This window comes from Enoplosus armatus, chromosome 4 (genome assembly GCF_043641665.1).
Source record: "Enoplosus armatus isolate fEnoArm2 chromosome 4, fEnoArm2.hap1, whole genome shotgun sequence".
NCBI classification, from domain to species: Eukaryota; Metazoa; Chordata; class Actinopteri; order Centrarchiformes; family Enoplosidae; genus Enoplosus; species Enoplosus armatus.
The window spans coordinates 5,223,545-5,238,262 of NC_092183.1; the positions used below are offsets into that span (position 1 = coordinate 5,223,545).

General features: G+C 42.0%; 1 protein-coding gene across 1 annotated transcript in view; it reads left to right on the plus strand.

Annotated features, from left to right (window-relative positions):
- Nucleotides 1-227: 227 nt before the first annotated feature.
- Nucleotides 228-14,718, plus strand: part of nos1 (nitric oxide synthase 1 (neuronal)) — a 30,201-nt gene continuing 15,710 nt past the window's right edge. Inside the window, exons 1-6 of the mRNA XM_070903600.1 lie at nt 228-949; nt 3,702-3,804; nt 7,952-8,089; nt 12,760-12,905; nt 13,079-13,241; nt 13,508-13,599. Of these exons, the coding sequence (XP_070759701.1) occupies nt 228-949; nt 3,702-3,804; nt 7,952-8,089; nt 12,760-12,905; nt 13,079-13,241; nt 13,508-13,599 (1,364 nt within the window). The remainder of the gene's footprint in view (nt 950-3,701; nt 3,805-7,951; nt 8,090-12,759; nt 12,906-13,078; nt 13,242-13,507; nt 13,600-14,718) is intronic.

Here is a 14,718-nt window from a genome sequence, read left to right on the forward strand (position 1 = left end):
TGTGTAATATTACCTTCTGCAAACACTCTGCTTTAATGACTCATATACCCTCTTTGACTCATATTAAAGCAACACACTGTAAACAAATCATGCAGTCAAGGTAATTTCCTCTAAAACTAATAGAACTCCTATTTCCCCTCCCCTCTCTCCTTCTGTTGCATTTCAGAAACATCCCTGGGGACACGCATATACTTGCAAGCACACACACACAATCCCACACAGGCACCATGCAGGAGTCAGAGCCTACAGTGTGCCAGCTGCAGCCCAACATCATCTCAGTGCGTCTTTTCAAGAGGAAGGTTGGCGGTCTGGGCTTTCTGGTGAAGCAGAGGGTGTCCAAGCCGCCTGTCATCGTGTCTGACCTCATCCGCGGCGGCGCAGCAGAGGAGTGCGGCCTGGTGCAGGTGGGCGACATCGTCTTGGCTGTCAACAACAAGCCCCTGGTGGACCTGTCCTACGAACGGGCCCTGGAGACGCTGAAGAACGTGTCGCCCGAGAGCCACGCTGTGCTGATCCTCCGTGGGCCTGAGGGCTTCACCACCCACCTGGAGACCACCCTGTCTGGAGATGGCCGCCAACGCACAGTGAGGGTCACACGGCCCGCCTTCCCAACCTCAAAGTCCTACGAGCACTGCTCCCCTCTCAGCCCATTCAGCCCTGGGCAGCAGCAGCAGGTCAACAAGGAGCCCCAGCTTAGGGCCATTGAGAACCTGTCCTCTCCGTCCATCACCCAGTCCCTCCTGCAGAGAGGAGGCGTGCAGGCCCAGGACCCACTGCTGATGAGGGATGGGGGGCGCGGCGCTCTCCTGTGCAACGGGTTGGAGGAGAACAACGAGCTGCTGAAGGAGATCGAACCAGTGCTGCGCCTCATCAAAAACAGCAAAAAGGAGATCAATGGAGAAGGGCAGAGGAATGCGGCGAGAAGGGACGCCGAGATTCAAGTGGCCTGGTAATTTGTGATGTGATAGTCCCTTATTGATCCCGTACTTAAAGCTTGTTCCCCTCCACAATGTGTGTTGGAGTTAGAGCATGGGTAGAATTAGAATCAGGATTTAGGTCAAGGACTTTTCAACAAGGTGGTTATTAGCCGCCACAAGAGCCTACACCTGGTCCTCCGGTTGAAAGCAAGTCTGCCTACTCACTTTGCCACCCTGCAGTCCCTAAACTACCTTACCCAGCTGTGTTGGGATTAGCTACCACAGATAGGGTCTCATTCATCTAATATGACTCGGCGAACAGTGCCAAGTAATTGCTGTCTGCAGGCTGGTCTCTAGCAAACCTCAATTAAGACGACATCGCTCACAACATTCGTTATGACCATTTGCTATTCTTCAATTACTGGGACAAAACAAACAATGTAGCTTGCCTTTGGCAGTTTTTCCTTCTTTAATTGAAACTTCTAGCCTTGGATCAGGTTTTAGGTTATTTAGCTGCATCTTTTGCCAGAGAAAACCATTAGCATGTATCAGAATGTCATTGCAAGCTGCCTTAATTTGAGGAGGTTTTTACTGCAATTCACATAAATATTTTAGGATACACCGTTGCATTAGCTTCATTAGCATTGATGTCAGTTCCCATATTAATGTGACATAGTACACCCCAATTAGCATCAACACAAAGCTTGTCACAAACTTGTCATCAGCTTGCAAGAGAACAAAACATCCTCCGAACAGTCCCTCTTGGTTATGGAGGTCAGGTGCAGCAGTGTTTCAGCAAGCAAGTAGTTCAGAAATGTGAAATTGGCAACAATTCTGTATATTTGACAAGTCTCCTTTTTAACATTTAATGAGGAAGACTCACAAATGTTGCACTTAGATTTCTTGTTTGTTTTTGAGTGTTCAGTCTGGACCAGCTTTTCGTAAGGCTTCACAGTCTCAGCCAATGCTCCATCCCAGGCTCTGTCTAAATGGTCTGCGCAGTGTACTGTTGATATTGGCGTCTCGGTTATCTCCCATTGTACTCCCACGACCAATTGAAATCAAATTGAGGCCACAGTCTCCTGGAATCAATATCTCATTCTTGACCAATCCATGCACATCCTCCTCTCTTTCGTGAATACACTTTGAGTGATTCATTGCATTCTGAGGAGACATGTGCTTCAAAAAAAACTCGTAAGCAACAGTGACGTTTTGCTAAAATGGCTTTTCGTAATGGGGCCACCTGTCTGCCCAGAAATGGGTTTGAAACCTATAGACAATCTATAAACATACTGAAATTTGGTCAGCACCCGGAAGGAGACGGCTAACTTAATTTTATTTTCTGTTTTAGCTTTGGAAGAAGGCTTTCTGAAGAGTTCTAAATAGAAGCTAATGGGGAAGGTTATTGGGAAGAGAATAGCCAATAATATCTTTTTTTTTTCTGGGCACATTTGTACAATAACATCTCTCATATTACTTCTTGATGACTATTTGCCTGGAATAGAATGGCACATTATAACTGATAGCTTGTTTTCAGAGCAGAAGCAGTTACAATTTCACAATTCAGCATGGGGCTGATGATGCTATATGTCAGTCAGAGCTAATGACAAATGACACATGCAACTTCTCTCGTTGTTTCTGCATGTCTGAACTCCAGCTCCTGGATTGTGGGGATAAATATGCTCATGTAAATTGCAGCAATAAAGAGATACAGTGTGACAGGGAGTGTGAAAGGGAGAAGGGATGCCTGTGAGGATTTACAATTAGCATGGACGTGTGCACATGAGAAAGCTAAGGGGGGGTTAGTGTGAAAGATAGGAGGGGGCAATATGTGTGTGGGCGTTCTCGATTGGAGGAGCGCAAACTTGAAATCACACACCGATGAGTTTGCCGTATTTATCCATGTCTCTTGTGGTTTGCCACAGTGACAGCGCAGCGATCTCCCCTCCCCCTTCTCCTTTAGTCTCTTCGGATCGTACAGTTACAGCTCAGAGTGAGATCTCTCACTGTTCACATCCTGTCCTTTTTGTCTTTAGGGGGTGAATGGCAGCTGTTTGTATAGTAAAGTGTATTCTTATACTCAAAGACTGTGTACATTCAATTAAATGACCAAATAAGACTTGGCCTAAATCAGTCTTTGGCTATGTTCTCATCCATCTAAATGCAGAGATCAGATCTAACGAGTGAGCTTGTGACGAGAAACCTTAACGAAGTTTTAATTTAATTTCCGGGATGAACTAGGAACATGTAGGCAGGGAAAGTGATGGAGTAACATTACTTTTCAGAGAACCTAAACAATCAAAAGTGTTGCTAAAGTGACTGACATCACAGAAGTAATGTCAATACACCTGTGTTTTCCTTCTGAGTTTTTGTGGTTAACACCCACTTCTCCTCAGAATGAAGTTGGAGCAGGGGTGTGGTGAGAAATTCCTGTAGCTTACCTAAAAGTGCGAAGAAGTCGACGAGCAAGTTGTCCCAATGCAGCACAACAGTTGTGATAACACAGGAGAGCTTGATAGATGCCAGCCAAGCTCCATCTACGCACCCACTAAGTCCTGAACAGAGAAAACACCTATGTGGGTGTGCAGAGCCTTTAGAAATTGCGCAGGGATTCCCGATTTAACAGCATTTTGGAAGGTGTACAAGTCTGTTTTATTTATTTGTTTATTTAGATAGAGGGGTTGTTCACTTGTGTTTGGCTGGCATTTTAACATGACATGAAAGAGTTATTTTGCACCAGATGAGAGCACACACACCTGACTGAGAATTGCGTATGACTTCTAGGGACCTTGGCGTGGGAAATGGCACGTCTCCCCAGCTGGCGTCAGATAACAACAGAATGCTGGAAAACATGCCGGTGGTGCTCTACAACGCTGACACAGACAAGGTAAAATGAAACAAACTTCCTCAACCCTTGAATTCATTTCCAGTAAAAGGGATCATGTGTAAGCATAAGTTTGTACAACTCTACTCTCTGAGATCAATACCTTGAAGATCCATTGCCCTTTTTGTCCGTGTGTGCATGTGTTTGCAAGTGTTCATGAGCAGGCTTTCTAAGTGAGTCTCTGCAGCTGTATAATGCATGTGCATCCATGGCTGCCTTTGCCTGTCTGGCTCTTTAGCCTTGTACAATAATCCACACCATTGGCACTTTCCATGCTTTCAGAAATTGAACACGCACATCTGTGTTGCTTCTTTGCACATAGTAGTAAAGCCTTTGCTTAAGATCCCATCACCTAGGCATTAGATCCTTCCGGGGAAAAGCTTGTGCAGCATTAAATCCAGCTTATGCCTACCACACAGAAGGGTCTGGTCACAGGTCTGAGTGCCTGTGACAGGGATAGTGTCGTAATCTGCACATGGTCCGTGTTATCCACCCACTTGTGACGTCTCTCGAGCCCCCATCAATGGGACCGGATGGGGCGAAATGATTCCAGGAGGCATAATGAATGCGTGCAGCTGCTGATCCGTCTCTCTCTCCATGAAATGTGGCCCCTGTTGAAATGATCCAGCCCCTCAGACCTGCAGAGAAGAGAGCGTTAATGTGCATGTTTGTGAGAATATTTGTGTGAGAGTGTTGGAAAGAGGGAGGGGAGAGGGGGATATGGATGATGCATGCTTGACGGCGGTTAGACTGGATATGTATGATGTGGTGAGAAACCATATGTTTTTCCTGGTAGTGTGTGCTCAGACTGAGGAAACCTATGTGCTTGTGAGAAGGTTTGTTTGGGAATCAGTGAATGTGTGTGTGTGTGTGTGTCCAGTATATTCATGTGTACTGACTCATGCAGCAAGAAGTTCCCCTGCAGGCGTTTTGCTAGACACTGATGCTAACTTTGATGGCTCATCGCTCAGTGTTTAATTCAACAGACTCAAGTCAGACACGAAGACACTCATTTTTTTTAAAAAGCACCAATGAAATGGTTTCAGAAAATTTACGTCATATTTTTGATTAAATACAAGAATTTCAAGTCACATGTCAATGGCCTGCAAATTAGTTTTCTCACTTTGAAGGATTGTCCATGTGCCTCCAGCTTGAGCTTCTGCTCCCGCATAATTTAATGTTCAGTAAGCCTGCTGCAAAGGAAAGGTGCCAGAATGTTCTGTCAAATTCCACCAGCTAGTGATTTCTGGAGAAACCACCCATGATGATCCATTGTAAGCAGAAAATATGCCTCAGCGCCTCCTTTTTGGAGGCTTAATGGCTTAATCATCACTGATTTAAGGTGCCAATTGTCAAACCATGAATTTACTTGTCTTAAGAAACATGACTAAATCATATAAATATTTAACAAATAGCATCTCTTTCCATTTCTCAGGTCAGTCTCACTTTCGTCTTTTTCTCTTTTCCCATCTACCCCCTGTCTTGCGCTCATCATCTCCATTTCCCATCAGAAGTTTGAATTGATGGGTGAATGAGGAACTTTTACTGCATAACTACATTTACCAGAAAGACTTTGGTCATTACGCCCCATTATGAAATTATCTTCATCAGATTAGCTTCAATTATCTTCATTTCTAGCTCCATGAATGCTCCCCTCTGTTACATCCACACCTTATTCTTGACATTAAGGCCTGGTGACTGATGCATGATGGGATTTTACACACACTGTAAGTATATGTGTTGCCCAGCAACTTTCCTCAGTAATATGGACTGCACGGGGGAGGACTGTGCCATTAAAACAGGCTGGACTTACTTTGTGCATAAGCAAACAATCATTATCATCAAATATGTCCTTTACAATATTAACGGTAGCAGATTTACACTCAAAATTCCAACAAACTTTTGAAACAATGGGTCCTGATTTCAGGCAGAGATAGACAAAAGCAGGCTATCATTTGTAGCCGGTGACCTTCAATTGCACACTGAAATGACAACTGTTGCTGGCAGATTTTACTCTTTACTGTCTGACATTTTATTTGAGTGTCCAAATTCTGATTTTGTAAATCTATCCACAAAAATTCCACAATGGAACGAAAAAACTAGTGTCCATTGCACGTGCACTACTTTCTGCTAACAATCCTGCAATGCTCTGCATTTTACAGAAGACTTTAGTGATGTGTCAGTGATGATGCAAAATGAGGATGATAAGTAAGTGTCTGAAATCTCAATTTACTGTTCATTAAGTCAGTTGAACAATTTCTGGACAATCATCTCTCTTTATCAATGTCTCTCCAGCCCAAGTGTTTACATAGCAGTCATTCAATAGCTGACCGCGCTCTCAAGTAAATGTTAAAGGGCCAAAAAAGATTTGCAGACTTCCACAGTGACTCAGACATTTAAAGTGTCAGTACACATGTATGAATAAAGACAAAAGTAAACTGACATTTACAGGTTGTTCATATAAACAGGCTTCTCTGAAACCCGCATGTGGCTTTAATAGAAAAGTGACTTTCTTATATGTAAATGTCGAGGCGATTTTTTAAAAAATATAGCAGAATATAACAAATCAAAGTTTGCCGCAGGGGTCTTAACAATCTGTACAGCTTACAACACCCTGAGTCCTTAGACCAGGGATACTCAACTTGCTTTGCCCAGGGGCCACTTTTGCAAGATGACACGAGGCCAGGGGCCAGTTAATAAACAAACATTAATAGGCCTCAGGCCTTTCTGCCAGAAAGCCTTTCTAACACATGGTTAATGTTGTGAAACGGTTGCAGTTTGGTTAGGTTTAGGTGCCAAAACTACTTGGTTAGGTTTAGGATAAGATCATGGTTTGGGTTAAAATAATCATTCAACGTTGACTTTTGGTTTCACACGGGACACAAACAGCAGTCTTCTGGCCGAAAGCCTTGAAGGCAAACTTATCCCACGTGCCCCGAGCAGGTCAGGTCTACATGAACTTTTAGAAACCAAGAAACTGCACAGATCAGATAGGCTAATATGCAACTTCCCAAGTAAAAGCCAAGGGACATTATTGAACATTTACTAATTGGTATAAACAAACAAACAAATTCCCAGTGTGAATCCATTTATTTTCATTGTGAATTACAAAATGGTATCCTATCTCAGATTGGCCCACGGTCCACAAGTTGAGTTTCACTGCTTTAGATCCTTAGCTCCGGTCAGTGACCGACAAGCCTAATGTTCATATTCAAATACACTACCGCTCTGCTTTTATGTCAACAAGCCTTAATTCTCTGCATCTGATTTTCTTTGCCTCTTTGACGGAAAGTCTCTTTACGCAACAATGATCTTTCTTCCTGTTCACGAGCTCAGTGATAACAATGTGTCATATGTGAGCCGCACAGCGGGGGTTACTGCTGTCGGAGCATGAACACACAGGAACTAAGCTCTTCACTCTCAGTGTGTGCAAAATCATATTCGGTTCAAACCTCCTCATTCCTCTCTGCTGTTTGAGAGGACACGAAATGACAATGAGACTCAACTGGCGTGACACTGTTGGTATTCATCTCCCCGGCGAGCATGATGATTGTGCCACTGTTGTTCAGAAGCTGCTCCACCACTGTGCAATTAACAATGCTGTGCGAAATGATGAAAGAGCTTCCAAGGTGTGGGATTGATTACATTGATCTTTGGCAATCACTCGGTGCCTTTTCTCTAGGTACGCTTACAGTTGGCTTTGGGGTTAAATTGCAGGCATTCATCAGTCAATAGCTACAGTATTGGAAAACTCAGTGAGCCAAGCGTTAGCTGCTGTTAAATGTTAAATGGGAAATAAAACCGAAATGGTGGAGGAAGAGAGTGTAAGAGGTTCCTGTGCACAAGTCTGTGTGAGAGAGACTGACAAACTGATTTTCCTGGGAGTCCGCAGAGAAAGTCCTGTTAAAAATGGTTCCACATGTTATTCCCATCTTAAAATTGCCGATCAATGTCCAATTGTGGCACTCAAATCCACTTCCCCACAGTGGGAAGGCTGCGTCTCTTCATCTTTTCTCAGTATGACTCCCAGTCATAACAACTTATCCATCTTGCACCAAAGGTGTCTCCAGAGGTCAGAACCTATTAGCCAGACACAGTACAAAGGCATGAAGTAATGACTTATGTGTAAATGTCTGTGTGCTCTTTCCAGCCTCCGGCCCAGGGCAGGACCTCACCCACTAAGTCGCTGCAAAATGGCAGCCCCTCCAAATGCCCCCGCTTCATAAAGATCAAGAACTGGGAGACTGGCACCGTCTACAGTGACACACTCCACCACAGCTCGAGCAAAGTAAGGCGTATGGAAATCAGTTCATTTAATGGTTGGATAAAGGGGGCTGATGCATCATTTACATTTGTCGCTGAGGCAACCATCCTGGCAAGGATGAGAAAGATTTTGATGTCATGATTCAAGTCATCCTATAATAGCCGGGGTTTCTATGCCAGTGTTGAATCTTAATGAAGGCTGTGAGGTGCTCTTGTTTCTTCACGCCCTGACACCTTTCACTAAATTGAAAAGGATTAAAACTACTGCCACCAAGTGACAAGAAAAATAGAAACACCTGTATGATGCAAGTGTAATGCATTGCAATACAACAGCCCTGCGATAAAAACAACTTTATTTAAAATTCTGTTGGGCTGCAACGAATGATTTTTTTTTATTATCGATTCATTTGCTGATTATAATCTGTTTTAAAGTATTTTAAATGTCAGATAACAGTGAAAAAATCACAGTTTCTCATAATCATTAACTTCCTAAAGCCCATCTTCAGAGCACTTGTTTTGTTCTATCAACAGTCCCAAACCCAAAAACATTCAGTTTGCAATCACAAAAGATACAGAAAAGCACTCACAACAAAAGCTAAGTTAATTGTCAAAATGTATATAGTTTATCGATAATCGTTATTAATTGTTAAGGCTCTAGTTGATTAAGTTTTATGGTAAGTTTTGAGGCTGTGCTTTCAATTGAAAGGTATTTCAAATATTTTATCTGCTTCATTTGAATACGATATTGCAACCCCATTGCAATTCAATCCAACTATACCAAAAACTACGACTGCAAAACACATTAAGATTATATGTTTCACAAAGAGAGCATTTATTACAGGATTGCATTTCACAAAGATATTTACATTGATATTGGTTGCACTTTAAATGTTTTAGAGGTTCAAAATGGAGTGCATGGCATGATTATTGATAGCGATAATCATGTAACTGATTCAGAGGTGATCTGATTTGTCAAATACAACAAATGCACAAATAGTTTGATCTGGTTAATTTGTTGTTTCACATCACAAAAGGGTAAACATGACACCAGATTGCCATAATAGCAGATATAATCTCTGTGGCTTTAATAGTATCTTAAAGGCACTGATGAACATCAAATTCAGCATATTGGGTGACTGGGAAAACATTTGGCCTGCAGACTTACCAACACATAATTTGCAAGTCAAGTAGATTGAAGAATAAAAGCACAGCGCGGCGTGCCTTGTCTCTGCTTCTCACCAACTATTCATACATTAGAGAGTTCTTGCCTGAATTAAGCAAATGAAACAATGAATCCCTCCACACAAAAAAAAAAAAACAACAGATCACTGACATACTGTATGGGGACAGCTCACATGGTCATACAATGACTCACATGGTCATATAATGAGTCAGCATTTTCAGAAAACAGTGCTGAGAAATCAAATGTGACGTTTTTATCCAAAATGCCTGATATTAATGCGTTCATCTGCAGCACGACTAGCTGAACAAAACTGATCCATCCGTCTTAGCTGCAACTACTTCCATAACCTTTACAGAAGAATGGCAGTCTTTCCCACATTTTACATGGTAAAATGCTCGCGGCTCTGTGAGTCTGTACTTTGGCTAAGTGGTGCTTTGAATTGCATGCTAATATCGGCAAGCTAACTTGCTCACAATAATGATGTTAACATGCTGATGTCTAGCATGTATAATCGTTTTTATGTTCACCATCTTCGTTTTATGTTTTTGCTAATTTGCACTAAACGGAGCACAGCTGAGGCTAATAGGAATATCATGAGCAAGTATTGGGTAAATTATAGTTTTGAGCTGATAGTAGCACTGGATGAAAAGTCACTGAAGTTATTACAATGTATCCTGAGGTGAACATGAATGGCTGTACCAAATTTCATGGCAATCCAATCCAATAGTTAGACATTTCATTCAAAATCACAAATACCCGGACAACAAGTCCTCCAAATTAAATGACAAATTGGTCCTTTCAGAACGACACACACAAGCATTTTTCTGATCTGACCCCACTATCAACAAGACAACATCGTCGTTTCTAAAATAATAAGACAAAACCAACTTGGCTAGGGACAGATCATGATTTGGGTTAAACTAACTATAGTGGTCAAGGATAGGAAAACATGGTGGTTTGGGTTTAAATCACAACTTTGCAAAGTTTAGGGGACCTTTTGTCATCGTGGTTACAACGATAAGCACTTGGTTGAGTCTCGGGAACGGTTCCGGTCCATAAACCCACGTCGATTGTTGGTTGGAAACAAGAAACACCAGTCTACCATGCTGACGTCCAGTGTTATGTTGACCCATCCATCCACCCCCAAGGCCTCTCAATGCAAACTTTGTGGCTCTATCATAATGTCACACTACTTCCTCCTTTACTCTCAACGGACAACTGTCATCATTTCTACGGCCGCCAGAGCGCTTTGTCACTTGAATGTAAACACAAGTCGTTTTGGGCACAAAACAATGTGTTTTTTTGGGCAAACGACTGATGCTGTGGTTGTTCTTGGGAGGACAATCTCCCTCGTGATGGCTTCGAAAAGCTAAAATAAGGTCATTTTCAAAGACTTTGTTTGAGGCTAAAACACCAGAAAACGTCAGCTACATGCAAAATACTTTGGTAGGAAAAGGGATTTCTGTGATGCCTTTCCATCCCTGTATATCGACCGCTCTGCCCGTCCATTTTCTCCATTTTATCATGCAGCCAAAGTTTCTTCCTCTAGTTAGTAAGCCAGTCTAGCAAGCACAAGGTGAACCCCGCTGTTTAAGCATTCACCCCTCTAAACACTGCAGCCATTCGTAAACAGCAAACAGCAGCCTAATTACTTCGGTGACTTATCGGACTGGCTGTGCATCCCAATGAATGGCCTGTAGTAGCATCTTCAGATTTATTATATATCACAGACGCTGCTGTATTCGACGATGATCCGTCTTTTTCGAAAAGGACAGCTGGCTGGCATGAATGCCCAGAGCGGTATGATGAGCGGACGTGCTGGAGCACGAGTGATTCCTTTGTTTTATTTTTAACACTCCCAGCTCTACTCATCCATTTCCCCCTTTTACTCTGTCACCTCTTACCGTTCATGTTTTTCTGTCTCAGCTTGTTGTTCTCTCTTGTTGTCAATTATCGCTTCTTAGCTTCCTTTTTTCGTTGTAATTATCCCTGTATTTTTATCTTTGTTTTCTTGACCACTTTTTCAGATTCTAACTCAATTTCCTTTTTCCATTTTGCTTTGTTTTGACTGGCTGTGATGGCGTGTTTGTTGTCTTGTTAAACAGATTTCTTTTCTCTTTCTCTTTATAGAGTTAGGGTTGGATTTGTTGGAAGGGACACGGAGGGAAGTTTATTTTGGACAGACTGCCAGTCCACGTCTGAGTGTTTGGACAGTGCAAGTGTGTGGTTCAGTGTAACAAGCCAATTTTAGCAGCGCTGGGGTCATTGTCAAATTTCCTCTTCGACTGCACGCCTGCGCTATCGTTTCTGTCGTCCGCTCTTGCTCACTCATTCGATCTCTCTCCAAGCTGGTGAAGGCATTTAGGCAAACCAAAGTGACAGCTGACTTCAGCTCTAATCATATTAAACTGACCACACAAGGTTGCTCTCAGCTATGAGCAATTTTCTCTCTGCATCTGTCTGTTTTCTTATTTTCTGTCTTTCCTCCTCGCTCTTTCTGTCTTCCTGTCTCCACTTAATGGAAGGACACCAATCCATGACTCACTGACTTACTCATTCATTAACATGCGTGCCAGCCATGTGTGAGCGATATAATGAAAGAAATTGTAAAACAGTTATGATCCCTTGTGTACGGACATAAGAACAGAACGTATAAAAATTGATCTTACTTATAATGAAAATTGACCTTTTTATTTGAACAAAGTGGAACATATTATGATATAACTGGAACTGAGTTGGTACATTTGAAAGCCTTTCAGTGCAGATGGAAGTGATCTACCAATGGCCTGTTGGCCTTGCATATTGCAATACAGGTTTATTTCATATGGACACCTTTCTGTCTTTTATCTTGGTAAAAATGAAAGCTGTTTGTCCATTGGGAAATCTCTCTATCAGGGATAAAGAGCAGCTCTAAATATGATGTTAGAAAGTATAAGGTAAATATATTTTTACATTGGGTTGGCACGTTCTTCCAAAAGGAAAATAATTGTAGTGAACATGGGTCAGACAACCGCTGAAATTAAAAGAGGAACAAGAAAAAGTTTAATAAAATTGGATTGGTAAACAGTTTTCTTCTCTTTTGAATTATTCCATTTGCATTAAGCATAGTTCAAGCATTTCCTAGATCTGTTCCACATCAAGCAGAGCAAAGACTTAGCCGGTTAATCCAAAATGAATAGAGAAAGAAGGTAATGTGATAGCTCTGCCTTTTGTTAATTAAGAGGACGCCATGCTTCTCTCATTTCGCATTCAATCACAACACAGAGATGGAAGAATTCTTTGTCCAATAAATCTAATTAACAACTTCTGTTTTTTGCAACAACAAGCCAACATGGTATCTTCTGTGTTATTCTTTGCTGGAAAGTAGATTTTGTGGATATTTGCAGATATATTACCGGAGAATTGTACCATATGCCGTGATCACCTGGCTCTTCAGCACAGAAGAAAAACCAAAAAGCAGAATTCATCCCTGAGAAAGCCTCCCTCATCTGTCGTGTTATTTATCTTTTCAGATGCCAATCTGCACTGAAAATGTGTGCATCGGCTCTGTGATGATGCCCAACCAGCACGTCCGCAAACCAGACGAGGTCAGAAGCAAAGAGGAGCTTCTTCCACTGGCCACTGACTTCATAGACCAGTACTACACCTCCATCAAAAGGTTAGCACAGCCTGCAACATCTTTTTTGTTGTGTAATCTCAGAACACTTGTGCAAGAGGGCTGCTGTGTTAAAGATATTTTGATAGATGAAACAGGCCCACATTTGTTCATGGAACTACAGGGTTAGGGTTCTCTTATATTCTGTTGTTCCTGTGGACCTGTCCTGCCTGCAGGTATGGCTCTAAGGCTCATGTGGACAGGCTGGAGGAGGTGACCAAGGAGATTGAAGCTTCAGGAACTTACCAGCTGAAGGACACTGAACTGATCTATGGAGCCAAGCACGCCTGGAGGAATGCTGCCCGATGTGTAGGGAGGATCCAGTGGTCCAAACTACAGGTAATATACAGTATGTCTAAAATCATAGCATGGGGCTGTTGGTGTTTTGTACTCCTTTACATGCTGTTTTTGACAATTTGACAAGTAATGTGGTTAGTTCTTTTTTTGTATGATATCCAAGAGACATAGTATAAGACTTTTGGTTCAGTCACTTGTTTGGCTTTTCTACAAAATATACATGCTGCATTTATTTTATTGGTATATTTAAAACACTTCACTGTGCATAAACCTGGTTCTGAGTTTTCATGTTCGCGTTTGCTTTCCAGGTTTTTGATGCTAGGGACTGCACAACAGCTCATGGAATGTACAACTACATCTGTAACCACATCAAGTACGCCACCAACAAAGGCAACCTGAGGTATAAAACACACACACACACAGAAAAGTTTAGTTTCTTTATGTCGTCTGTTGTTTCCTTTTGTCCATCTCAGCCCGTGGTCCTCCGACTACATATTTTCCTGTCCCCATCTGTCGCTCATGTATGTCCCTAGCCACCCCTCTCCATCTCTGACCATCCCGACTTGACCCACTGTCCCATCTGTCAGTGTGTGCTCTGTCTCTTAAGGCTGTCTCTGACACTATCGGCCGTTTGTTGTTCGCCGGTGAGGCGGTGGGCCTCGCTGACAAGCAGTCATTTGTCAGACCTGCTCGCTCACTTTCTGCCAAGTCCTAATCACATGTGACACCTCATATTTACTTCTTGGATGATGGATAGCTTCTGACTCATTACTACGCTGAGCCTGGCCTTCGGAAGGACCGCACGGATACACATGTCACACAGCCAGGATGTTGTTTCAACATAAATAAACACACATAAATAAACATATAGTGCAATTGCAACATGTTTCAATAGTTTTGGAATTACTTTGCTTATTCAAAATCACCTGTCAATATTGCAAAAGAGGTGATTCTGACTGTTCCCAAAATATAAATGCACTTCCTAAAAGGTCCTAAAGTGATGCAAAACACAAGACTGAGTCAGCTGTTTTAAACTGGTGGATTTCCTGGGAAAAATTATATTATGTCAACAGTGCAGTAAATATTTGGTCAACAAAGAGATTTTTACATAAAAACCTGTCAAAATGTTATCAGATTTCCCTTTTTAAACATGTTGCAAATGAATTCAAAGGCAATGAATGTTGTAAGTTGCTGAATAATATAATATCACACTACCACGTTCTCTTAAGGCACCTTTTATAAAGGGTTTATGAGCTGTAACGAATGGCTTCATCAATTATTTAATCTGTTATAGTGAAGTCATTAGGGATTAATAAGTACAAATGTTGGGTTGCCAGGTTATGAAAAAGCCCATTGGCTGGTGTTTACACTTTTAATTCTTTAATCAATTAATAAGTGAGCATTGGTTTCTCATTTTTAAACAAGCCCAAGCTTTAAGTCTGCAATTATAAATGCACAATAACTCATAGGTGGATTCTGGTCTAGATAGTCTGCGGCCCCTTCTGATCTAACTGGTCAA